Below are 26,799 nucleotides of genomic sequence, written 5' to 3'. Positions count from 1 at the left end.
CTTCCAAGCCCCACCCGACCCTAACGCCCAGAGCCCACTCCCCTCTAGAACCCAGGAGTCCTGACTCCCAGCTCCAGCTGCCCTGGCCTTACTCAGTAGATCCCATCACAGAGCTGGGACTAGAACCCAGGAGTCCCAGCACACAACCCCACCCCCATGCTCATGCACCCCACTTTAACCACTAGGACATGGTCCCTTGGCATTGCTGGAAATAGTAGCCAGTCACATGATCAGTTCTATGCCCTCTGACATGGGGGATGGATTAAGGAGGGGCCATGCTTGAAGCCGCCCTGCTGCGCAAATCATGGAAGGCATCCAAAATGGTGGACGGGGACAGTCTGCAGAGGTGTAGCCGACGTAGGCGGGGTGGAGAAAAGGACTTGGAGAATCCAGACTCCTGGGTTCTATTTCCAGTGGTGGGAGCGGAGTGGTGTCTAGTGGTTAGGGGAGGGGCTGGAAGCCAGGACGCCTGGGTTCTGTGTGTGCGCTCCACTGTGTATGAGGGGATCATACCTGACACACACATTAAAGACAGTCAACATGCAATCTCAGTGATTTTTTAAAAAGGAACTAAAAGTAGCTTAGGCCCAATGCCAGCCCCCACCCCAAAATCCTCTGCCAATTTTCACACCCATGTTTCCCTTTTTAGGCCCCCCACTCATGTAAGACCCATGCCAAACAAACAGGGGGATCTGCCCATCGACAGACAACAGCAGAGACCCGAGAAAATGCTGCAAAGCGTAAACTGGGCAAACTCGGAAGGCTATTTGCCTGGCTCCCGTCGCTGCAGCGATGCCAACCCCGACCGATGAAAAATAACAATGGGCCTCAAACCAAATCTTGAGATTGGCTTCAAAATCATGAGATTTTATAAATATTTGGCAGGATGTTTTTATTCACTTCCTGCTGTGGGGACTTTTAAAAGGTCACCTGGTTCAAGCTTTTCTCTGCAGTGAAGGGGGCGAGACAGGGAGGGTTTTTCCACCTAAGGAAATTAACAGAAAGAGTTACAGTGGAACATAGCGACTCCAGTCAAATTTCCCCATGCAGACAAGCCCTGATTGCTTTTTAATCAAACTCGCATGATTTTGTGACTGGTGCTTTAAGAAAAAGAAAAAAATCCTCACACACACAGAGTGTCAGCCTTGTGCCCAAAGCACAAAGGTTGCTACGAGTAACAATACGAAGGTTACATTAAATAATTGCAGCCGGGTTCCTTCGTACAGGCAGTGGCAGCCAGAGGCAGAGCTGGGCGGGAGTTTTATTGCTAGAAAATGCAGATTTATAGACAACACAACTTTTCATGGACAGTTTGGCTTTAATGAAAGGTTTCTCAGGTCAGAATGAGACATAGTAACCCAAAACTTTATTGGTAATTGTTTCAAATATGTTTACAACAAAGCACACTGTTAAAGAGGAAGTGGGGGCAGTGACACAAGTTTTGTCGGAGGACACAGACGTGTTTCCCGGGGCGGCGTGGGATCAAATCCAACCCTGCCCCCACCTGCTCCGTACATGCCCTCCTGGCGGTGGGGGGGGGCGGGCGGAGGGGCACCCTGCTGGCTCTAGAACTCAGCAAACTCCTTGGCGCACTTCTCAGTGGTGGAGACCCGGATTTCCTCTTCCTCGTAGTCGTCGAAGTTACTCGTGTCGCCAGGGCCTTTGCACTTTGGTACAAAGGGAGCTTCCACCTGCAAAGGGAGGGGAGGGGGAGGTTGGGGACGAGGTGAGAGATCAACATTTGTACACCCCCCCCACATTCCTGGGTCTGCTGGGGGGCACGATCAGGCCCCAACTTTGCAACAAGGCAGGCAAGGATCAACCCCCCCGTCCCCAATCCAGCCAGAAACCCTCACATTTTGCAATCATGGAAGGGGGAGCCCATGACCCCACTTAGGAGCCCAGGATCAGGGCCCCCAGCACTCTTAAGGGAAACAGGATCGGGCCCCTACGCAACAAGGTGAGGGATGCAGGACCAGCGCCTCCTCAAGCTTCCTTTTATCTAGCCAGAACCCCCTCCTCTCACTTTGCAATCAGGGAAGGGCAGGGGGTCATGAGCCCCTTGGATCCCCGTAAGAGCCCCCACTTGCATCATCAGAAGGGTTTTAATCAGAACCTTCAGCACAGCCCTCTCCCACCAGACATGGAGGAATAACGCCATTAGCTAGCAGCAGCAGTAGTAGGCTGTTGTCCTCAGGGGGTGGGGACAGGACCTTGCTTTTGCCACCATGTTACAAACAGGTGACTGAGGGCTCCCGACTTTAAACCAATGCTGGGTGAGCATATCTCCCCCTAGTGGTTGGACCCAGCCACAACACCCTGCTACAGAGTCCCAGTAACCAATAAAAAGAAAAAAGAAAAGGAGTACTTGTGGCACCTTAGAGACTAACCAGTTTATTTGAGCATGAGCTTTTGTGAGCTACAGCTCACTTCATCGGATGCATAGCATATTGTGGAAACTGCAGAAGACATTATATACACACAGAGACCATGAAACAAAACTTCCTCCCACCCCACTGTCCTGCTCGTAACAGCTTATCTAAAGTGATCATCAAGGAGGGCCATTTCCAGCACAAATCCAGGTTTTCTCACCCTTCCCCCCCCCCCCCACAGACACACATACAAACTCACTCTCCTGCTGGTAATAGCCCATCCCTCTTTGAAACCTCTCTTTATAATTATTATAATTATTATTATATTATATTATTTTATTATATTATTATATTATTATATTATATTATTATAATTATTATTATCCATCAAAGAGGGATGGGCTATTACCAGCAGGAGAGTGAGTTTGTATGTGTGTCTGTGGGGGGGGGGGGGGAAGGGTGAGAAAACCTGGATTTGTGCTGGAAATGGCCCTCCTTGATGATCACTTTAGATAAGCTGTTACGAGCAGGACAGTGGGGTGGGAGGAAGTTTTGTTTCATGGTCTCTGTGTGTATATAATGTCTTCTGCAGTTTCCACAATATGCTATGCATCCGATGAAGTGAGCTGTAGCTCACAAAAGCTCATGCTCAAATAAACTGGTTAGTCTCTAAGGTGCCACAAGTACTCCTTTTCTTTTTTCTTTTTACGAATACAGACTAACACGGCTGTTACTCTGAAACCAGTAACCAATGCGCTCCTAGAGGCCTGGGCACTGATGATCCCAGGTTCAATTCCTGCTGATGGAGGCTGCACCAGGAGGGAGTTACCCAGGCCCTCCTCTGCCTGCCGCCGCCCTCCTACCTTCCTCTGGTAGACGGCGATCCAGTCGATGGTAGCAAACCACTTGTGGTTCTTGATGTCGTTGACCCCGTTCTTGAGGTTGCCAAAGCGTTTGGTGAGGTCCACCTGCAGCAGGTTCCGGAGCAGGTCCTTCAGGTCCGAGCTGAAGTGAGAAGGGAACCGGACCTGGGGTGGGGAGGAGACACAGAGGTCTGGCTTTTACCTGCCCTGCCCTCGTGGCTAGATTCATAGATACACCTAGTAATGTACAGCCCTTAGCACAGGGGGGTCCTGGGCCATGCCTGGGGGCTGAGATAGGACCGTAATACACCTAATAATGTACAGCCCCATAGCACAGAGGGGTCCTGGGCTACACCTCGGTACCTAGGCACTACCGTAATACATCTAGTAATGTAGAGACCCATAGCACAGGGGGGTCCTGACCCATGACTGGGGCTTGTAGGCACTATTGTAATACACCTAATAATAAATAACAAGCCCTTTAAAAACACTCCAGGACAATGAGTGGACAAGAAGCTAGTCCTCAGGCTACTGAGGACTGACACAGGAGCTGAATGGTTCATTAGCAGCAGCCCCCCAGCTCTTATTGAGTATTTTTCCTCCACAGATCTCAAAGCAGGGCTGCCACATCACTATCCTCATTTTACATAAGGGGAAACTGAGGCACAGGGAGACGTGACTTGCCCAAGGTCACTCAGCAGGCTGGTAGGAGAACCGGGAACAGAACCCAGGCCTGTTGAGTTCCACTAGGCCACACAACTTTGTTTTTTTAAAACCCCACTAGGTTTAAAGCTGACCATGTCCACCACGAGTGCTTGGAGATCCTTGGCGAGAAGGCGCTGGGGTGGGCAGAGGAATATTATGGGCTCTTGGTTACTATGGTGATGAGTGCTCTACCAGTGCCTGGAGATGATGGATGTCTTTAAGGAATGTTTAGTCTTGCAACACAGCAGGGTTGAGGAGAGTTTTGCAATTCACAACAGTGTATAAGAAAACCAAAGGCACCGGTTCCAGGAGTCCCCATGAGAGTTACAGGGAGCCCAATGGTGATGGGGTGGGGGATGGAGTCCATGTGTTGGGGAAGTAGGGGTACGTCATAAATATAAAGGGAAGGGTAAACCCCTTTAATATCCCTCCTGGCCAGAGGAAAAATCCTCTCACCTGTAAAGGGTTAAGAAGCTAAAGGTAACCTCGCTGGCACCTGACCAAAATGACCAATGAGGAGACAAAATACTTTCAAAAGCTGGGAGGAGGGAGAGAAACAAAGGGTCTGTGTCTGTCCCTGTCCCTATGCTGCTTTTGCTGGGGATAGACCAGGAATGGAGTCTTAGAACTTTTAATAAGTAATCTAGCTAGGTATGTGTTAGATTATGATTTCTTTAAATGGCTGAGAAAAGAATTGTGCTGAATAGAATGACTATTTCTGTCTGTGTGTCTTTTTTGTAACTTAAGGTTTTGCCTAGAGGGATTCTCTATGTTTTGAATCTAATTACCCTGTAAGGTATCTACCATCCTGATTTTACAGAGGTGATTCCTTTACTTCTATTTCTATTACAAGTCTTCTTGTAAGAAAACTGAATGCTTTTTCATTGTTCTCAGATCCAAGGGTTTGGGTCTGTGGTCACCTATGCAAATGGGTGAGGATTTTTACCAAACCTTTCCCAGGAAGTGGGGTGCAAGGTTTGGGAGGATTTTGGGGGGAAAGACATGTCCAAACTATGTTTCCCAGTAAACCCAGTTAGAGTTTGGTGGTGGCAGTGGATATTCCAAGGACAAAGGATAAAATTAATTTGTACCTTGGGGAAGTTTTAACGTAAGCTGGTAAAAGTAAGCTTAGGAGGTTTTCATGCAGGTCCCCACATCTGTACCCTAGAGTTCAGAGTGAGGGAGGAACCTTGACAGGGTATGTGGCGAGGGAGGGTCCATGTGTGGGGGTGCAGAGGAATGGGATACATGACAGGGAGGATGCCCATGTCTTGGGGATTGGGGGAGCATGGGAGGGAATTAGCATGTGTGGGGTGCAGTGTGTGAGCATCTCTCTGATCCGTTGCTGAGACTTGGCACCGCACTTTTGCTGGTGAACCCCCCCCCAAAATATCACACAAGTGTCCCCTCCCCCAGCCCAAATACCTTGCCAGAGACAATCTTCTCGTAGATCTGAATGGGCTGGTCCGCGAAGAATGGGGGGTAACCAGCCGCCATCTCGTATATGAGGACACCCAGAGCCCACCAGTCCACAGCCTTGTGATAACCCTGCCCAGGGAAAGCAGGCCAGGGTCACGCACTGAATATTTGAGGTGTGGGGGGAAACCACCTTGTGGCCAGGGATCAGCTAGAGATCAGGCAGCGGACAGGCCCTCCCCAGCTCACCTTGCTGAGGATGATCTCGGGGGCCAGGTATTCCGGGGTCCCACACAGAGTCCAGGTTCGGCCTTTCACCCGCTTGGCAAAACCAAAATCCGCCACCTGGAGCCAAAACACAGAGAGGGAAGAAGCTGGATCAGCCCAGGGGCTGTGATAGCAGGAGGGGAAGGGGGGGAAGCAGATGATTGATGTATTCTGGCCGTGTTATATTTCTGGGGGTGTCTTGGCTTTGGGAAGGGGATGGCAACAGAGAGAGACTTAGACAGGCAGGAGATCACTCCAGGGAGCCAGGAGCCAACACTGGGATGGGGACGGGAAGGAGTGGGAGAGGGGCGGCAGCATCACCTCGATGTAGCCCTGCTGGTCTATCAGGAGATTCTCTGGCTTCAGGTCTCGGTAGATGAGATCCAGCGAGTGCAGATACTCAAAGGTCAGGACGATCTGAACAGCGTAGAACCGGGTGTGAGGTTCACTGCAATGAGGTGGGAGGAGAACATGGGCATCCCGGGCCAGATCCGCCCCCTCTCAGCCAGCCCAGCACCCTCGGTCCCCTGCCGCCCACACCTTCACCTTCCTTATAGATCCTCAGGCAAGATGCCCCAACCCTTCTAGGCCTGGTGGCCCCATCTGCCCAAGCCAGACCACTAGCCCTAGCACACACATCCCACCCACCATTGCTAGACCCCTGACTCCATCCAGCCTGGTAACCCAGGGCAAGCCCCTCCCAGACCAGCATCTCGCCCCTAGCCTCAATACAGACACCCATGGACCCCCAGCTCCTTCCAGCATGACTCCATCTAGCCCTGGCATCTCTGCCACTGACTGTGGCTAATGTTGGCAGAAGACCTCAGCCGCTCTCCCCATGGGGAATCCCTTCCTGACCAGCCCAGCTGGGAATCAGGTCACGCCCTGCAGCATGAGGATCAAAGCCAGCATCGCTTGAGATGCTGCTAGTGGATAAAAGGTCTAGTTGTCTACTGAACTAAATCCCAAATTTACAGCTGTGGAAACTGAGGCACAGAGTGATTCTCCCCCCTTCCCACAAGGAGTGAATGGCAGAGGCAGGAATAGGACCCAGGAGTCCTGATTCCCAGTCCCTCTGCTCTAAGTGCTAGATCCCACCGTCCTCCCTGAGCCAGGGATACAACCCAGGAGTCTAACCGCCACCCAGCTCTAACCATTAGCGACACTGTCCCCAACATTGGCTCCCATGGCAACACTCACCTGAACCTCCCGGTCCGCCGTAGGTGGGAGAACATCTCCCCGCCCGGGATGTATTCCATCACCATGTACAGATTGGAGTTATCCTAGAAGGAAATGCAGCAGAAATTGAGTGCAAGGCATGGAGCCACTCCGGCCCCCCATCAGTGCCTGTGACACCGGGATGAAGCTGCTCACCACACCCCTGCTCCTTTATTAGCCCCATCCTTTTCAGGGCACTAACCCCACATGCCTCAAGGGAGCCTGATGCACTGGCCTGGCTTCCCCATAGCACACAATGCAGTGAACCTGCTGTCTGGGCGATAACAGCCTACTACTGCCACCAGCTGCTGCTGTTACTCCTTTGGCTCAAGGGCCAGAGGGGCTGCGCCGTGGTGCCAAAGGTCCCAGGCACACACCTGCAGTGGGAGTTGCTGCACAGACGTGGCTGGGGAACAGACTCACTAATGAGAGGGCGCAAGCTTTATTTGTTTGGAGTATTTCGTACTAGAGCCCTAGAAAATTCAACCCCTCGCCCTCCTCTGGTTTAGGGGCAGGGATGGGCGGGGACAAGATGGATTTCCCAGCTGCGACGTCTATGATCAAAGGGGAAACCCAATGTGCCGCCAGGTCGGACACCCCAAAAGAGCAGAAGCAGGAAGTGAAACTTGTCAAAAGCAGAGTGTGAAATTGACCAGGCTGGCTCCATCCTCTCTCACGGCTGCAAAGTCAAAGAGCAGCCTCCGAAGTAACTTCGCTGAGCCCAACAAAGCCATTCCGCTAGTGAGACCCGACCCGGCTCAGTGATGAGAACATGAGCACTAAGCACCCGCGCACGCGGAGACCACTGCCTCTGCCCTCGAGCCCAGGGTCAGTTTCCAGCTAGCCCTGGAGAGAGGGTCCAGCCGGGGCATGGGCACAGCGCCCCATGCTGGATGGTCAGAGACCTTTTTCTGCAGCCACATTAGGAGAGCAGGAGCCAAGAAGCAGAAAGTCACATCCTCACATTCCATCTAAATTATATCAAAACAATGTAATATCAGGCTGTTAAGAAGGCTCCTGTCCGAAGAGTGCCCAGCATCACCAGGCAAAGAAACAGATCTTAGGATGCTCAAAGGAATCACTTAGCAGCAGTGTGGGTGTGAAATCTCTACTTCTTGATTGTTTTCCCTTTCTGGTCCCCGCTTCTCTGTTGTTTATCGGTCTGGTTCTTTGATTGTTTCTGTTCCATAACTAATTTTGCCAGGTGTACATCAACAAAGGTGGCGAGGTACGCCTGGGTAAAGAATTGTTTCATACTATGTTCGGATTGGTCAGAGAAGTATTTTGTAATACTTCAGTAAAATGATGGGTTAAGGTAGAGCTAAGCAGGACTCAAGTTTCACTCTATAAATTGGGGTCCAAAAGGAAGTTCTTGGGAACCAGCTCCAGGACACAGCCCAACATCAGCACTACCAGACCTCAACACCGTGCCAAGCACACCGTGCAGAAGCTGGAGTCCAAGGATGACCTGATCCTGACACCCATGGACCCCCAGCTCCCCTCCTCTAAGTGCTTCAGAATTGATTCCTTGAGGACCTGCTCCATGATTTTTCCAGGGACTGAGGTGAGGCTGACTGGCCTGTAGTTCCCAGGATCCTCCTTCTTCCCTTTTTTAAAGATGGGCACTACATTAGCCTTTTTCCAGTCATCCGGGACTTCCCCCGATCGCCATGAGTTTTCAAAGATAATGGCCAATGGCTCTGCAATCACATCCGCCAACTCCTTTAGCACTCTCAGATGCAATGCATCCAGCCCCATGGACTTGTGCTCGTCCAGCTTTTCTAAATAGTCCCGAACCACTTCTTTCTCCACAGAGGGCTGGTCACCTCCTCCCCATGCTGTGCTGCCCAGTGCAGTAGTCTGGGAGCTGATCTTGTTCGTGAAGACAGAGGCAAAAAAAGCATTGAGGACGTTAGCTTTTTCCACATCCTCTGTCACTAGGTTGCCTCCTTCATTCAGTAAGGGGCCCACACTTTCCTTGACTTTCTTCTTGTTGCTAACATACCTGAAGAAACCCTTCTTGTTATTCTTAACATCTCTTGCTAGCTGCAACTCCAGGTGTGATTTGGCCTTCCTGATTTCACTCCTGCATGCCCGAGCAATATTTTTTTACTCTTCCCCGGTCATTTGTCCAATCTTCCACTTCTTGTAAGCTTCTTTTTTGTGTTTAAGATCAGCAAGGATTTCACTGTTAAGCCAAGCTGGTCGCATGCCATATTTACCATTCTTTCTACACATCGGGATGGTTTGTCCCTGTAACCTCAATAAGAATTCTTTAAAATACAGCCAGGTCTCCTGGACTCCTTTCCCCCTCATGTTATTCTCCCTGGGGATCCTGCCCATCAGTTCCCTGAGGGAGTCAAAGTCTGCTTTTCTGAAGTCCAGGGTCCATATTCTGCTGCTCTCCTTTCTTCCCTGTGTCAGGATCCTGAACTCGACCATCTCCTGGTCACTGCCTCCCAGGTTCTCATCCACTTTTGCTTCCCCTATTAATTCTTCCCGGTTTGTGAGCAGCAGGTCAAGAAGAGCTCTGCCCCTAGTTAGTTCCTCCAGCACTTGCACCAGGAAATTGTCCCCTACACTTTCCAAAAACTTCCTGGCTTGTCTGTGCACTGCTGTATTGCTCTCCCAGCAGATATCAGGGTGATTGAAGTCTCCCATGAGAATCAGGGCCTGCGATCCAGTAACTTCCGTGAGTTGCCAGAAGAAAGCCTCGTCCACCTCATCCCTCTGGTCTGGTGGTCTACAGCAGGCTCCCACCAGGACATCACCCTTGTTGCTCACACTTCTAAGCTTAATCCAGAGACTCTCAGGTTTTTCTGCAGTTTCATACTTGAGCTCTGAGCAGTCATACTGCTCCCTTACATACAGTGCAACTCCCCCACCTCTTCTGCCCTGCTTGTCCTTCCTGAACAGTTTATATCCATCCATGACAGTACTCCAGTCATGTGAGTTATCCCACCAAGTCTCTGTTATTCCAATCACATCATAATTCCTTGACTGTGCCAGGACTTCCAGTTCTCCCTGCTTGATTCCCAGGCTTTGTTGTTTGTTGTTACAGAGGACCAGGGATGGAACTTGGGACCCCGGCCAATGGCCTGGAGAATGGATACCCCAGCGACTGGTGAGCTGGTGACCAGGAGGCCCAGCTCAGGAGTCACAGCTGGTTCTGGCCAGAGGGAAGACAATGGGCTGTGAAGAGAGGACCCGGGTCACCTGACCAGGCAGTTCCAGCCAGAGGGGGCCAAAGGAGGGCTGAGAGGAGAGGAGGCCCAGTCGACCCTGTTTACCAGGAGAGAAGACAATGGACAGAGGCGGGGTTTGGAGGAAGTGATATCAGATGCCCAGCTGGGAAGCAGGGGGCCTCGGGACTGGAGAGAGAGAGCAGGCAGAGCTCACCTGGATGCAGGCGAGACTTGGATGTGCTGTGCTGGGGGAGGGCAGGCCCGAGGGCCCTGAGAGTTTCCTATGCTGTGTTCAGACGCTCAATAAACCCTCCTGTTTTACGCCGGCTGAGAGGTGCTCCGGTCTAGAGAACAGGGTTGCATTATTCCCTCTGGGAGTGGAGGCCCCGGGGGTCCAGAGCCAGTGGACTCCCTGAGGGGCCCCCAGTGCGAGACAGGTGTGCTAAGGCTCAGAGAGGTGTGGTTCCAGGAGAAGGAGGGGCTTAACCCCGAGAGAGACTGGACCCCCGAGAAGGGCTGTCGCACAGAAGGGGGTTCCCCCCAGGGACTGCACGGGGCACGACCTGTGAGTCCGTGACAGTAACTGTTAATAAATAGAGGTTAAGGATATTTCTGTGTAAGGCTCTTTCACTGGGAAAAGACCCTGCAAACCCGCAGAGTATGAGGAGACGCCCTGAGCCCATGGAAGGGTGAGGGTGGGTGCTTAAATTAAAAGGGTTACCCCTTGAGCCCCAGGACCAGGGTAAAGGTGGGTGCCCATTGTACGGGGAACAATGCCTGAACCCTGCTGTCTCTAAGGGGACGAAGGGAGCTCAGCCTTGGCAGCGTAGCCCATCCTTGGTCTCCCTGCTCAGGCAGTTCTGGTCTGCATGACATGGGCCTTCCTGACCCTCTACCAACTAAACAGGCCCCAACACCCTAGTGGTACCTCGATGGAGCCCAGTCAGCACGTACCAGGACAGACTCCTACCTCAGAGGGGTAAATCCAGAGCGGTCGCACTGATTTCAACAAAGTTCTCCCACGTTTACACCCGCGGATTCAGGTATTTATTTTACTCTGTCATAGGAGAATCGATTGGCTCAGCGAGCCAGCCTGTGTGACAGCAGCCACTGGCCCCAGTGCTACTGTGTCACCCGAGAGCTACACAGAACTGAGCAGGAGTGACATTTCCATTGTAGCAGCTTCCACAGAGAAGGGGCCAGAGATCAAAGCTATTTAACCCTAGAATGATGAGGGGCCCCAAGAAAACGACTCTGCCAGCACTGCCTGCTGCTAACACACCCATCACCCTAGCCTCCAGGCTCCCGCAGGGGCTGCAATTTATCCTGCAGCCTCCTCTGAGCTGACGACTCTTCCTCACTACAACCCACTAACCTCAGGCTGACAGACAGGAGACAGATCTCCCTTCAGAGACAGCCCCTCTTTAATCAGGCCAGCCACAGCTCTAAGGCACAACTACCTTTGCTGTCCCCCCTACACAGAGGGTGTAGCTCTCAGGCCCCAAGATCCAGGTTCAGGGAAGAGGGTCCAAGCCCCATCGCTGGGACCTGAATTTTAGCTTTCGCAGAAACTCCATCAGGAGGAAACGATCCCACGTGATGGTTTCAAAGTCTCCACAAAGCCAATTTTGCATGAAGTTAAGTTAGGACTTCCTCTGAGACTCCCCTGCAAGCCAGACCTCATGCCCTAGGGCCAGCGCATGGGAGCCAGAAACTGAAACTGACTAGGAACGAAAGCAAAACTGACCCGGTTGCGGGGGGAAGTATCACTGTGAAAAACCTGGAGTCAAAAGCAGAACAGAAGAGAGTGAAAAAGGGGAATGATCCAAACTGATTTTTCTTAGCTCCAAACCTGATCCCAGACGTCACGCCAGGAAGGTTTGTTCTCAGGATACAAGAGATGCAGACTGTGCCCTTCGACCCCTTCAGCACAACTTTGGTTTTAAATAGGAAACAAATCAAGGGGATTGTGGGAGTTGGGGGCAGACAGAGCCCAGGGCCGGGCTGGCAAGCGAAGGACACCTACTTTGAAAGAATACTCTAGCTTGACAAGGAATGGAAAGTTGACGGCCTGGAGGATCCGTTTCTCGTTGAGGGTGTGCTCAATTTGTTTCAGCTTCACTACCTGGGAGAGAAAAGGAAGTAGCAACATCAAATCTTCCTCTGCTGGCACAGCACCCCCTATGCGTCCCACGCACTCCCCTCTCCAGCGTCCCCACGCAGGGTTCAGTCCCAAATCCCTCCCCCACACTGGGGAGTCCACGGCCCCAGGCCAGATCTCTGCAGCAGCCCCCAGCGTCTTACCTTCTGTTTATCCAGGATCTTCATGGCATAGTGATTCCCGGTCTCTTTGTGTTTCACCAGCATCACCCTCCCAAATGAGCCCGTGCCCAGGGTCTTGATTCGATCAAACTGATCCAAACTGGCCGTGTTCTGGAAGGGGGAAAACAAACGTGATGTGAGGCCAGACTGGTCCTGGGGGCATCAGGAAGGAACCTGCTCGCGACAGTGGGATTTGCACTGCAAGACCGGCGGGGTCTTTACTGACCATGAGGGGGTCAGAGCTTCGGTTTTTATAGCTCACCAGAAAGGCAGCCCCTCCAGGGTCAGCACTGACTGTGATGGGAGAGCGTTCCCTACTGAGCCCGCCACTCCCTGCAGCACAGCACCCCCTAGCCCCGCACTCGGGTTGTTCTTGAGCACATTGATATGAAGACAGAAAAGGAGGACTTGTGGCACCTTAGAGACTAACAAATTTATTTGAGCATAAGCTTTCGTGGGCTACAGCCCACTTCATTGGATGCATGCAGTGGAAAATACAGTGGGGAGATTTTATATACACAGAGAACATGAAACAATGGGTGTCACCATACACACTGTAACGAGAGTGACCAGGTAAGGTGAACTATTTCCAGCAGGAGAGCAGGGGGAGGGGGGAACCTTTTGTAGTGATAATCAAGGTGGGCCATTTCCAGCAGTTGACAAGAACGTGTGAGGAACAGTGGGTGGGTGTGGGGGGGATAAACATGGGGAAATAGTTTTACTTTGTGTAATGACCCATTCACTCCCAGTCTTTATTCAAGCCTAAGTTAATTGTGTCCAGTTTGGAAATTAATTCCAATTCAGCAGTCTCTCGCTGGAGTCTGTTTTTGAAGTTTTTTTGTTGAAGAATTGCCACTTTTAGGTCTGTAATTGAGTGACCAAAGAGATTGAAGTGTTCTCCGACTGATTTTTGAATGTTACGATTCTTGAGATCTGATTTGTGTCCATTTATTCTTTTACGTAGAGACTGTCCAGTTTGACCAATGTACATGGCAGGGGGCATTGCTGGCACATGATGGCATATATCACATTGGTAGATATGCAGGTGAACGAGCCTCTGATAGTGTGGCTGATGTGATTAGGCCCTGTGATGGGTCCCCTGAATAGATATGTGGGCACAGTAGGCAACGGGCTTCGTTGCAAGGATAGGTTCCTGGGTTAGTTGTTCTGTTGTGTGGTATGTGGTTGCTGGTGAGTATTTGCTTCAGGTTGGGGGGCTGTCTGTAAGCAAGGACTGGCCTGTCTCCCAAGATCTGTGAGAGTGATGGGTCGTCCTTCAGGATAGGCTGTAGATCCTTGATGATGTGTTGGAGAGGTTTTAGTTGGAGGCTGAAGGTGATGGCTAGTGGCGTTCTGTATGGGCCTGTCCTGTAGTAGGTGACTTCTGGGTACTCTTCTGGCTCTGTCAGTCTGTTTCTTCACTTCAGCAGGTGGGTATTGTAGTTGTAAGAATGCTTGATAGAGATCTTGTAGGTGTTTGTCTCTGTCTGAGGGGTTGGAGCAAATGCAGTTGTATCGTAGAGCTTGGCTGTAGACAACGGATCGTGTGGTGTGGTCTGGATGAAAGCTGGAGGCATGTAGGTAAGGATAGCGGTCAGTAGGTTTCTGGTATAGGGTGGTGTTGATGTGACCGTCACTTATTAGCACCATAGTGTCCAGGAAGTGGATCTCTTGTGTGGACTGGTCCAGGCTGAGGTTGACGGTGGGATGGCCTTCTCTGGATAGGCAACTGACATGGCACAACCCTGGGGAGTGGCTGGCAGCTGAGAAAGCCAATGCTATTTTCCAGCACCCCACAGTGCATTGTGCCCATTCCAAGTGGGGGTTGCCCCACATTGCTCCCACAGTGTTCCCTGGCCTGGGCTGCCCAGCCCGCGACACTGCAAAGGGACCTAGTTCTGTGCCGCGCTGGGCACTCGACTCCATTCAGAGTCCGGGGCGCCGCAGCAGCTCAGAGACATGAAAACAAGGCTGAGCAGATGCTGCATCCCCCTCCCCCAGTCTAATGGGGCCGCAGGCAAGCGAGGGAGTGGGGTGGCTGCCTGTGGGGCCGGTTCCTGGACTCCGCAGTTGATGGTGGGATGGAAATATGAAGAAGTAGATGTCACATTTCACCACCAGAGGGCGCCAAAGGAAGCCACTGCATTTTTAAGGAGACACTGACAAGGGATTCCCTGCTCCTTGGGCAGAACCAAACTCCAGTTCCAGACAGGCGACCCGCCCAGCTCCATTCAGTGGGGCTGGTGGGTTAGGGGCAGGGGCGGGGCTGGGAGTCAGGACTCCTGGGTTCTAGCCCTCGGTCTGTGAGGAGAGGGAGTGAAGTGTAGTGGTCAGAGGGCAGGAGACTAGGAGTCAAAAGATCTCTTCCTAGTTCTGCCACCAACTTCCTATACCCATGACCAAGTCCCTTTCCCCTCTGGGCCTCAGTTTCCCCATCTGTGCCATGGTGTTAATGACACAGGGTGTGCGGGAGGACTAGCAAAGTGACAGTGCTGCAGAGGGACCAGCAGCTCTGCCTCAGGAATTACCCACAACCACCCCAGGCGGGATTTCCAGTGGGGACAGACCCAGGGCACTGGGGCACTGCGCTCAAGCGCAGGCAGCAAATGGAGGCCCTTTGAACAGGGTCCCTGTTAGCACAACCCCCCTGGGAGCCAATCTGGGGCTGGGCTGGGCTGGACGACCACGCTGGAGCCTCGGAAGGAGGATGGGGGAGGGGGAGACAGGCTGGATCAGGAGGAGTCCCACATGGTTAGTGTCCCCCTCCCTCAGCAGAGAGGAGTTCAACCTACAGAGTTCTTGGCCCTTCAGTTACCAGAGGGCAGATTGGGGGGGGAAAGGGGGCAGAAGAGCAACATGGTCCACTCAGCCCTGCCCCCCAGGAGCAAAAATAACCCCAGACCCTCAGCAGAGGCTGTGTGGCAAGGTGGAAAGAGATCCAGGGGGTGACTGCCGAGTAATCAGCCTGGGGCTACAAAGGCCTTGATTAGGCGGCGGTGGGGGGTGATCTGGGTTGGGGGCACAGTACCTGAGAGGGCCTCTCCCATTTCTCAAGGAAGTCTTCTTTGGCTTTGGCTAGGAACTCCTTCACTGTAAGGGAAAGAGAGAGGGAGCAGTGTGAGGAGTCAGGAGGGGGGGCACCCAGCCTGGTGGACAGAGCTCCCCTTTCAGCCCCACCCCGGCTCAGCGAAGAGGCACGCAGTCGCAACAGGGCCGGGGATTTTAAGCGTATCAGCAGGATGGCGGTGACTGATTGGCTACAAAGGGCAGCTCAGCTGGGGATTGGCTAGAGAAAGGTCCATGCGGGTGCGCTCCCGCCACACCGCCACCCCCGTGCCTGCCCCTAGACAGACCGAACAGCACCGTCAGGGAGGGCTAATGCAGTCCCCAGCCCCCAGGGGATGCACTTGTGCCTCTATTCCCCCACTGAACATGCCACTTGGGGTGCCTGGTCCACGCCCCTCGACACACAACCTGCACCCCACTAGGAGACACTCGTACAACCCTCCAGTCAAATGACGTTAAGATGCATGGATCGCGTTGCCCTAATGGGAGGATACGGGATCTACTACTGCTGCCAGCAAAGGGGGGTGAAGGGGAAGGAGATTCCCCCTTAGCTCAAAGGGCAGAGGCCTGTGTGTAGCCTTCTCTCAACCATGCAGGCATCACAGATCAATGACACCAACAGCCCACAAGGGGGTGCTCCGTGCACACACACAGAGCTGCAGAAGGCAGCCGTGAAAGTCACAAACCCCAGTTGGGCTTTGCCCACAAAGGGGTTAAAACAACCTGCCACAGCCTCCACAGCAGCAGCCTGGGACCAGCCAAGTGTCCCGCTCTCTGGCATCCAGCCAGGTGATCCTTCCTTCGCCAGCCGGGCTCCCTGTCCTTGCTGCCAGATCCCAGAACCATGGGAGGGAGGAAGCGGGATGGGGGTTGGAGCAATCTGCAGCATCTGGAGGGATATTTGGTACCGAGAGCCCCTTTTATCTTCGCTGCCTCCTGCTGCTCCCAACAGGGACAAGTCCCGCAGCTCTTAACAGTGCAAGAGATGCCCACGGGATTTGAATGGCTGCAGCAGCGAGGCCAAGCACAGAGCAGCAGCAGGGGGTGGCTTTGAGCCCAGAGCTCACCCCTGCCCCCACCATCACAGGCAAGTCTCCCCCACCCCGGAGGTGTATAAAGTTAACTGCCTCCCCCAGGGATCACTGGTGCTCAGACGCCAGGGAGGGGACAAGCTCAAAGCCTAGATCCAGATCTGGGTGCTGCAGTTCTTGGGGGTCACAGATGCACAACCCAGGAGTCAATTCCCTGCCGGCCCCCTCTCTCCACTACAACCCACTCCCTTCCCAGACCTGGGGACAGAACCCCAGGAGCCCCCCACTTTAATCACTAAATAGCAACACTTCTGTGGAAACCCGGCATCACCGCACTCTAGTCCTGTCATCCCTGCCCTAAAGAAAGGGCTGAGAAATGGGTCAGGCGAGGGCCTGAAATGCACCAGCGAAGCAGGACAACATCCTACAGATGTGACTGATTCACTGCTGGAGGGAAGGAGACCAAGATTACGGGGATTCCCCTGATCCCACAGGACAGGGCAGGGCAGCCCTGAAAGGGTTCCAGGGATCAGCTATTTGCTGGCTAACTATCCCGCCCACACCCCCTTCACCCTCTAGTCCCCACAGCCCATCTCCCGTGGTGCCCCACAGAGCAGGATTAAATTCACATCCGCTTCCCCAGACGCTCAGTCTGTCTGACCTACTTTCACTTTGTCTCCTACTCTCTCCGGACTATTTATAGAAACAGGCTTGGCTCACCAGCCACTGTCTCCCACCATCGATCCCAGCCCCAAGGGGGCGGGAAAGAGGGATCCTTGCATGGACACGGGACAGAGAAGACAATCTCCTGCACTATCCTGGCCGTACCTTACAGAACTAAGTTTAAGTAGCTTAGGAGTTCATTGTATTACAAAGGCAGGCGGTTATGTATTATTGTGGGACTGCATGTGACGTTGCCGATGGAAACCCAGGGAAGGGTTATGGGCTTTGAGGGATCATCTGAAACTATTAAAGTTAAGTACGTTTCCCAGGAAACCTCTAGGGGGAGGGGAATACAAATGTAACGCCTCTGTTATGCAAAACCTCAGCCGCTGGAAGCCGCTCCCCGAGGAGAAACCCACTGCCTGTGAGTTACCTGGCTGGAAGCGGGGTGATCTTTGGAAAGCTTATTAGCAGGCGTGCTGGTTCTTTGCTGGTTTTTAAGAGGTTTTCCCTGCAATGCTTTTACTGTAATAATCAATGTGCTTGCTAACAGCTGTGTGGTACCTTATACCCGTGGAGACTGGGCTGTTTGTAGCCTCTGAGGAAGGAGGGAAAAGCAGGCCGGCTGAGGCAGTCTGGCTTGCTGGGGAACTCACAGTGTAGGCAGGGAGCTGTGCAGTCTGGAAATCCCCCGTGCAGGAAGGAGAGAGACGCAGGTCTCTGCCCAAGAGAGGTGATGACTGGGAGCCAGAAGCCTAAGTGGCTTCCCTGGCTGGACCATGAGGGGCAAATACAGGTGCAGTTGCCCTGACCTGCGACACCCCTCTCCCCACTGTTCTTCCCTGGCATCATCCACACCAGATCAATGCCTTGGGAGGGGAGATCAGCCATTCTGCCTCCTTCTGGAGGTCTAGGAAGACTTGTGAGCCTCTGCTAATCAGTTACATAAACTGGGGGCAGCCCCAGACAGTGATGGAGGAATCTTCTCTGCATCACCAGCCTCTAATTTACTTGGCCCAACACCAATAATTTGTTCCCTTTTTGGGCCTGTCTCATCTTAGAGTCTTGTTCTTTCTCTTCAAGGCCCTGGGCCTGGGCCAGGGACCCTAGAGCCGAAAGCTCTGGGATGGGGATTGTGGCTGACAGCCCCACTCCTCCAGTCCCACGGCACTTTCTACCACCCAGGTGTAGCTCATCTGTGAGAGGGACAGAGCTTCTTTGGGAGCCCATCCACGAGGGTGGAACTGACTGCCACAGGATCTAAGGATCATCTCAAACTTCCCCACCTCTTCCTCCTAGTGCTATGTGCTAAACACAGCACAGCACAGGCATATAAAAAGAGACCCTACGAAAACCAACACCTCCACTGCACACACAGCTCTCCCCCTGGTGAAAGTACAGAACCCAGGCACAAGGAGTCCTTGGTTGCAATCAATATCTCTGGGGGCTACGGTAATTAAAAAACCATTTAACGAGCAGCCAATTCAAATTTGGCCTCCAAAAATGTAAGTTTTGGTTAACCCCCACCCCCCAATGCTGTCTAAAAACAAATCCTGAAATATTCCAATTATTTTTAAACTAAGTCCCACTTGAAACAGACGAAGGGTCCCTCACCCCTCTTGCAGCTCAGAGGGGCCTAGAGTGAAACTGACTTTCAGCAGGAGTGAAATTGATACCACTGAGATCTCCTTTGCTAAGCAGACAGACGTACCTATCTCAGGGTTTTCTACGGATGCCCAGCTCCCTAGTATATGAGCAAAAGCAATAGCGGGAACAGGGTAACATTTTCCAAAGGGCTTATAGGCTTTAGGAGCCTGCATGCCATTGACGGTAACTCGTAAATAGTAAATGGCAAACTGGATTTTTAGAATCCTCTCGTTTTAATAACCCCGAGATTTTGTAGCCGTTCCTTTCCAGCTCAGTGGCCTTTCAGCTGAGAGAGCCCCTTTAAAGACCCATGAACACATTTCTAGTCATGTCAGTTTTGTCAGATGGCATGAATCTGGCATATGAAACTAATTGACTGTGTCTAATTACACAATAGACTAACAAACTGACCTGTGCAAGGAAAAACACCAGTGGATATCGGCTAATGGAGACGTTTTCATACCGCTAATCTTTTGTACCACCTTTCAAAGAACTTAGCAAAACCTTAACCTCCTTAGACTTTCAAGGAGGTAGGTACTATTTCCTTTTTTATGGGCAGGGAAACTGAGGCAGGGAGCTGTGACCTTGCCCATTGTTGCACAGGAAGTGGAAGAATTGAGAAGAGCACTAAGAGTCCTGACTCTCAGGAATAGAACCCAGGAGTTCTGATTCTCAGCCCCCCTGCTCTAACCACTACATCCCACTCTCCATCCGAGAGCCAGGAATCCCAACTCCCATTCCTTACTCTGACTGCTAGACTGCACTCTTGCTTATCACAATGCACCCAGTTCTCTTGTACCCGATGCAGCACCACGAGGTATTATTCGAATACCTGGGACAGAGACCAACCCCGGTACACAGAAAGGAAAATGCATGAGAAGGTCAGACCACTTAGGACCACAGATCTGGTTAACAAAGCCATTCTCTGCGGAGTGGAAATCAGCGCCTGATTCAAAGCCCAGCAGGGCCCAGCATCAGGGCTCTAGGGACCTGTAATTAGGAGAGATCAGAGTTATCTGGAAGAGACCTGAGCCTCCTAATCAGAGGGCAGACTGCTCTTAAAGAGACATGACAAGTTTTAGGCACAACATTTGTGATTACAGAAACCTAAAGCACACCAGCTTGTGGGTAGCAGCTTCCAACCTCATGCTTCACCTTCGAGCCTCTGCATTTCAAACCAAGTTCAAGTTCTGAGTCCCCATCTTCAAGGCCTCCATGTGCAGGCCAGGGCATGTCTGTAGCACCACCTCTCCCTCGGCTGCATTGGAGGGACCGGGTTTATGCCAGGCTGGAGGGCCCCATCGCGCTGCCCGGATCCTCTGGTGACAGCTGCCTTGAAGCTCCCTTGGTGCAGGGGGTCTGTGCCCCTTAGCACCCATTGCCCCTGGATACAGCAGTGTCCGCCCCAAGGTCAGTCTTGCCCCGGACTCCTGGGTTCCTGTTATAGGGTTTGCTTTTCCCTCCTTGGCAAACGCCGCCCGGATCCCCCCATCCAGAGAGCGCCAGGCTACAGCCGGATCCTGGAGTTTCCGATCCCGATGCCAGCACGCTGCCTCACCCCCACCGCCCGCTATCGGAACAGATGAAGGACAGAACTTTTGCCCCAGGGCTGGAAAGCTGATGCAGCAGCAGCCCTGATCGATTTCCCAGTGGCCAGATTTAATGCCACACTCAATAAACACAGCTCTGGAGCCGATCCATGAGCGTGAGGGGAGGGGCCAAAGCTAAAAGCAGGAGAGAGCCCCGCCCTCTTTGATCAATCCCTCGCCCAGCTGTACCTCGCCTGCAGATCACGCTGGGAGACAGTGTCAGGCTGGCTAAGGAGGGGAAGCTGCTTTCTGCTGCTCTGAGACAAGGGAAGCAGCAGCAACGGCTCTGGCAGGGGAAGGGGGGGACTGGAATAGCATAAGGGGAAATTCATCCACCACCAGCCAGAGATCGGATAGCCAGAAGGGCCGTTGCCCGCAAGGGAAAGGCTGGAGGCTCCCTCTCTCTGAATGCTTAATACCGGAACAATCCTGTACTGTCCCTCAGTACAGATACCCTGTACTGCCCCTGCTCCAACCACTAGACTCTGCTCTCCCTGAGCTGGAACAGAACCCAGGAGTCCTGATTCCTTCAGCCCTACTCTAACCATTAGACAACACTCGCCGCCCAGAGGCAGGGACAGAACGCAGGAGCCCTGCCTCCCAGCCTCTCACCACTACGACCCATACAGATGCAGGTGGGTGAATTTCTCTAGCCTTAGAATCTGGGCCAGCACTCCCCTCGCAGAGTTGGGAATGGAACCCAGGAGTCCTGGCTCTCAGGCTACGGCTTGAGGGAACTCTCTCAATGTCCCTACACAGCTGTTGCGAGGACCCAATGTCATCTACACCCTAATTCTGTGGCACCTCTGTACCCCCCCAGCCCAGCCACCAGCTCAAGTGCAAAACCTCTGCTATTGGCTGCTGCGCTGCCTGGCGCACGGGGGACAGAACCAGGGGCCTCGAGAGATAAAAGCAGGGGCTGCTCCAGCTTGAGCTAAAGAGCCCCAGCTCCCCGGCTAGGCCGGTAAGATTCAGATCCTCAGCACATCAGACACAGACGGGGAACCCCTCACGCATGCTCAGCAGTCAGTTACACGGGCCCTGCAGAAAACAGTGAAGCCAGATACGAGAGCCTTCCCCCCCTCCCCTGGCCCCAAGACCGGCTCCACTGATCCTGGCTAGCGCCCCCTCCCGGTGACACGCAGCAAAGCAGCCATCATTTGTATTCACACAGCATTTGGCCTCCCAGCCCATCACAAAGCTAGTGACAGACAAGCTGTATGCAGGGATGCTGAGCTGCAGCCACCTCTGGGGTGGAACATGCCAGCGGGTGACCCCGGAATGGCAGGAGCAGGGGTTAAGGAGGCAGAATGGAGACAGGCGAGCTGGGGCTGGGGCTGGGGCCGACCCTGGGCGTAGCCTGTGAATAGCCTGGGTCACAGCACCATTGGCATCGCATCAGCCCCCAGCACCGGAGTCCATATTGAGAGGGGAGAGCACCACCCTGCAGCACAGCGCCCCCTGGCACCAAGTTGGGGCATTGGGCTCAGCACTGATGGAGGGGAGAGAGCAGCCCCCACGCTGCTCCCTGCAGCACAGCGCCCTCTGGTGCCGCACTGGAGCACTGGCGTGAGTGCCGCCTACCGAGCTCCCAGCCTGGAGCACAGCGCCCCCTAGTGCAGCACTGCTTGCGAGGCGCAGTGACTCCCTGCAACTCAGCACCCCCGAGCTGCACGCTGGGACATAAGCGTCAGCCCCCAACCCCTGCGGCACGCTGCAGTTCCTAGGAGAGCTCCCAGGCATGACGGTTGGGAAACCCAACTTCCTCCTCAACCCCCCCACAGAGCATCCAGCTTCCCGCTGGCTTGAATATTCACCACCAAGGCCAGCGTGCTTTGCCACCTGTGGGCGAGGAAAGAGGCCATCCCAGGCAGAAAGGGGTTAACGCCAAGAAGCAGAGTCTCAGTTACCCAAGGTCAGAGAGGAGCCAGCTCTGTTTCAGATGGTTAAAACCCCTCCTCTCTGCTAGAGTCCTGTGAGCCCCCCCCCACAGCTCCACCTGGCTGCAGCGGGGAAACAGAGCACAGACCAGGAGGGTCAGCTTGTCGGGGGAGCGAGGGGGCTGCACATCTTTGCTACGCGGATCCTAGGTGGGAATCAGGCTCCAGGTCGGCAGAGCAATTTATTCTAACTCCAGGGCACTTTGAGATGCAAACTGGTTTCATGCAGCGGCTGCTGGCCCGGGTCCTAGTGCGAATTGCCCCGATTTCTAGTGCCAGTCCAGTAGCAGCCTCAGATGAGGAGGGAGCAGGGTCTGGCACCAGCGGTCCCTGGTCCCAGCCACCGGCAGGGTCCCTCCAGGGCAGACAGCGCAGGGATGGCAGCCCTGTTGGGGTTCTCAGCTGGGAGGGCCAGGGCTGCTGATCTAGTGTGAAATTAACCAAAGCCTGGATGTCTGAGACAAAGAGGCGGGCGGGAACCTGCAGAGGGAGATTTGGTTGCGACTGGGCAGTGATCCATGAGGAGTCTCCTTGCCTCCAGCCAGTCAACAGTTACTCCAGATCGCAGCTGGATGGGCGGCTGTGGTGTAACTAAGACACAGAGGGTCCATCCCCTTTAACAGGCAGCAGCTAGCAAAGAAGGCAACACCCCCATAGGGCCCCTCTTACTCCCTCCTGACAGTTTCCAGACCCAGCATGGGTTTGCTAACTGCTGATGCTCCACCTAGGAGCTTCTGTAGCGCTGCCCCCAACACGAAGCAGAGGAAACCCCCGATGCCCTGCCCGGTATCAGTGCCTTGCTCTGCTGAATCAGAGAAGTGGGCAGAATCAGTGCCAACCAGTGGATCAGACCCTGGCCTGGGAATCAGGAGACCTGGGTTCTAGTCCTGGCTCTGCCACGGACTTGCCATGAGACCCTGGAGATGTCGCCTTGTGCCTCAGATTCCCCATTCGTACACTGGGGATGATAGCCCTGCCTCACAGGCAAGCTGTAAGGATAAATGCATTGACTGAGGTGCTCAGATGCTACAGTGATGGGCCCTCAGAAGTACCTTAGATCAAGAGAATAAACCCAGGAGTCCTGGCTCCCAGCCGCCCTGCTCTAACCACTAGACCCCACTCCCCTCCCCGAGCCAGGGAGAGAACCCAGGAGTCCTGACTCCTGGTGCTACCAAACTGTGGCATATAGTTAGTTCTCACTCACTAGGCTAACTTGCCCCCCGCGCCATGCCCGCTGGATCTGGAGGCAGCGCTCGGAAGGTCGAGACAGCAGAGGGTTAAAGGTGCCAGAGAAGCCGCTGGCACCAGGTGCTTTACAATCTGCTATTTGAATCCTGGCTGCCCTGCCAAGCACTATTGTTACAACCTTGTTTGAACATCCAGCCCGTGCCTGGGATTGGCGGGCGGGTCAGAGATAGCTCATCTCCCACATCCTCCCTCCCCTCCCCACTGAGCTAGCCCAGAGCCCCCAATAGAGGGAGCAGAGCTGCTTAGGGTCACGTGGGGACTTCCAGGTCCCTCATGGGAATCCCACCCACCCAAAACTACAGCCCGGGCCATGGAGTGGGGATGTGACCTTGACCCAAGCGGCTGTGCAGTTAATTCAAGAGTACGAGCTGATCAACGCCCAGGTAACACTTGACAGGCTGGTTTCAGAGTAGCAGCCGTGTTAGTCTGTATTCGCAAAAAGAAAAGGAGTACTTGTGGCACCTTAGAGACTAACCAATTTATTTGAGCACGAAAGCTTATGCTCAAATAAATTGGTTAGTCTCTAAGGTGCCACAAGTACTCCTTTTCCACTTGACAGGCTGCAAATGCCGGAGGGGGGGGCAGTTTTCGTCTTTGATGAGTCACGGCTGGGGAGGGGAGGAATAAAAGGAGGGAATGAGGGAAAGAAAGAGGGAGAGTGAAAGAGAAGGAGGAAGTGAAAGTGGATGAGAAGAAAAGAGAGCCAGGATGTCAGAGAGGAAGTGTAAGTGACATGAGAGGGCACAAATATGTCCCAGCAGCACAGGGAAGTAGCCATGACTCTCCCACGGAGGGGAGCCAGTGGGTCCTTGTGCCACTCAGGGCAAAGGGATCCGAGCGCCCAGCCTCCCACCCACACCAAAGATCTGCAGCGATCAAGGACCAGGCGTTTGGCCTGCAGCTTCCCAGGTGCAGTGGGGGGAACGGGAGGTGCCACACACCAGGGACTGGCCTTTGGAATGGAGGGAGAGTGGGAATAGAGAGGGGAAGAAAGACAGAGAGGGAGTAATGAGGAAGAGAAGAATCCACAGACCCCACTCCCTTTCCAGAGCTGGGGACAGAACCCAGGAGTCCTGACGTCCAGGCCCTGCTCTAACCATTAAACCAGTATGGAAGACCGGGAGCCAGGACTCTTGGGTTCCATAGCCAGCTCCGCCCCCAAGTCTGCAAGTCTTTTGGCAAGTCACTTCCCCTCTGTGCACGTCAGTTTCCCCCCATCACAAAACAAAGATAATCTCTCCCTTCAGAGGGGTTGTGTGTGTGTGGGATTAGCTACCATCGGCAGAACAGTGAGAGCCGATGGAGCAGCACACACCGCACAAACTGGTTTGGACGCCCGGCGCAGACACTCAGCGAGGAGAGAAGTCACACTCGGATTGGCGGGTTCAGCCCTCCTGACATAAGAGCTGCCATCTCCAGAGCCCACGTCCCACCCCGCGCCTCCACGGCGCCACCATCAGCTCCTCAGCATGGCAAGAGGCTCGCGTGGCTGGCGCAACACGGCCGATGGCTCAGGAGCGGCAGGAAGACGAGTCCCTTGATGTCAAGCTGCTGCCAGCGGTGACTGGGAACCGAGAGCTCCTAAGGCCTCATCCGCTGAGTGAGCTTCCCCCTCACCTCGACCCTGCCCCGCAGGGAACCTTTCCAGGGGGGAGCTGGGCAGACCAGACTCAATCCGTGGTCTCCCCACAGAAGCCACCACAAACTTCAATGGCACCTGCATCACAGGGACACCCCCCACCCCCCGCATCCCCACTAGGACTCAGATGCTGCATCACTTTTCCCCAGCTCTGAATCATGGCAGCCCGACCCCCTGGGATCTGGGGCTGCACGTGGTCCTACCAACAGGGCTCCCATGCCAACTCACTCTGCTCATTCCAGGCGGCAGTGTGCTCGGACACATGGGCCATCTCGCTGCCGGCCGGGGCCCCCGCCTCGCTGCGTGGCCCCCAGTAGAAGATCCGCCCAGCCAGGCTCTCCAGCTTCTGAAGTGGTGACATCTTAGCGCTTTTGTTCCTGCTGGGGTTGGGGCAGGACATTTCTGCTCCATGGCTCATGTTTCCCTTCATTTATTTATCTCCCTCCCTCCCCAGCCCTCACAACCAGAGTCAACGCGAAGCTCGGACCCGATCCAGGAATCCTCCGGCCTTGGTCATTACCCAGGAGCGGAGAAGACAGCAGGATCAGGGACAAGGGGAACGGACCCAAGCCTCAGCAAAACTCCTCCACTCCTGACAGAGACAGGGGCTTGAGCTGATTGCTCTTGACTTCTAACCAGGAGACAGAATTTACATCCAACAGCACCCCCGCCCTGCAGCAGCCCCAGAGCATGGCTGTCAACTCAGAGAGAGGTGTGACGACACAAACAGCAACAGATCCTGCATCAGAACTGATGGGACAATGGCCAGTGGAAGGGGAAACACCCACACAGCAGGGCTTAAAACAGCGCCCTGGGTCTCCGCTCCTCTCAAATCCTTGGGCCGAAAGCAGCGTGAGAGGCTCCCTCTGGCTTCACTGCCGATACTGCATGCACTGGGGGGCAGACCCCTGGAAAAAACACCATCCTACAAGTACAGTGTCCCCCAGGCCAAGCTACTGGGGCTGCAAAAGAAATCGGGGGCGGGGGGGGATGATGGGCTTGTGGCTCATGTAAGGCCTGAGTCAGAGGGGTGCAGGTCCTTAAGTCCACTGCTGGGGGCCCCGCTCGCAGAGACGAACAGCAGGGGGTTGCAGCACATCAAAGGTGGCTCTCCAAGTGGAGTTCAAAGAGACCCACGTTCGGAAACCCTCGGCGGCACCCCGCAGCAGCACCCCAGGGAGGAGATCTCTAAGCACCACGGGGTTTGATTCTCGTGTCGCGCAGCCCCAGGCGGTACCGACCACCGGCAGGGGAGGGACCCAGGACTAGTCACTTGGAGATTTCTTTACTTTGCCTTTCCCAATCAACCTCTCCCGCCTCTTCCCCCAGCGTGCTGCGGACTCACCCCGCTTCCACTCCCAGCCCCCTGCCCCGGTCAGCAGTGTGCCGGGCAGAGAGAGGAGGAATTGGAGAAGAGGCGGGGGCAGGGCCTTGGGAAAGGGGGTGGAATGGGGGTATACCCCCTCCAGCCCCCTGCTGTGAACCGCTCAGGGCAGGGGGCTGGGAGCATCCCCACGACCCAGCCCACCTCCCCAGCCCTGACTCCTGCACCCCCGTCACACACCCTGCCCTGACTCCTGCACCCCCACAACCCCAGCTCTGACTTCTGCACCCCCCCACATCCCCAC

The 26,799-nt window shown here is 54.1% G+C and overlaps 1 protein-coding gene across 1 annotated transcript; it reads right to left on the bottom strand.

Annotated features, from left to right (window-relative positions):
- Positions 1-1,565: 1,565 nt before the first annotated feature.
- Positions 1,566-25,601, bottom strand: LOC141975070 (cAMP-dependent protein kinase catalytic subunit alpha-like). The gene is made up of 10 exons (XM_074935240.1): positions 25,400-25,601; positions 15,377-15,438; positions 12,331-12,459; positions 12,053-12,151; positions 6,824-6,906; positions 5,945-6,071; positions 5,606-5,701; positions 5,366-5,488; positions 3,236-3,400; positions 1,566-1,691 (listed from the first exon to the last, which is right to left on the bottom strand). Exons 1-10 carry the CDS (start codon positions 25,599-25,601, stop codon positions 1,566-1,568), a joined length of 1,212 nt encoding a protein of 403 aa, XP_074791341.1.
- Between the last annotated feature and the right edge of the window lie 1,198 nt (positions 25,602-26,799).

The sequence above is a fragment of the Natator depressus genome, chromosome 20, assembly GCF_965152275.1.
Source record: "Natator depressus isolate rNatDep1 chromosome 20, rNatDep2.hap1, whole genome shotgun sequence".
NCBI lineage: Eukaryota > Metazoa > Chordata > Testudines > Cheloniidae > Natator > Natator depressus.
This window is presented reverse-complemented; position numbering and strand designations above follow the sequence as displayed.

What these genes read in the sequence shown, in the direction of transcription:
- LOC141975070 (XM_074935240.1), bottom strand. Translation starts at nt 25,601, where the DNA reads ATGAAGGGAAACATGAGCCATGGAGCAGAAATGTCCTGCCCCAACCCC. An exon ending in TGCCGCCTGGAATGAGCAGA is followed by an intron (nt 15,439 to 25,399) that starts GTGAGTTGGCAT and finishes TTTCCCTTACAG; the next exon opens with TGAAGGAGTTCCTAGCCAAA. An exon ending in AGAAGATTGTCTCTGGCAAG is followed by an intron (nt 3,401 to 5,365) that starts GTATTTGGGCTG and finishes TCCCCACCCCAG; the next exon opens with GTCCGGTTCCCTTCTCACTT.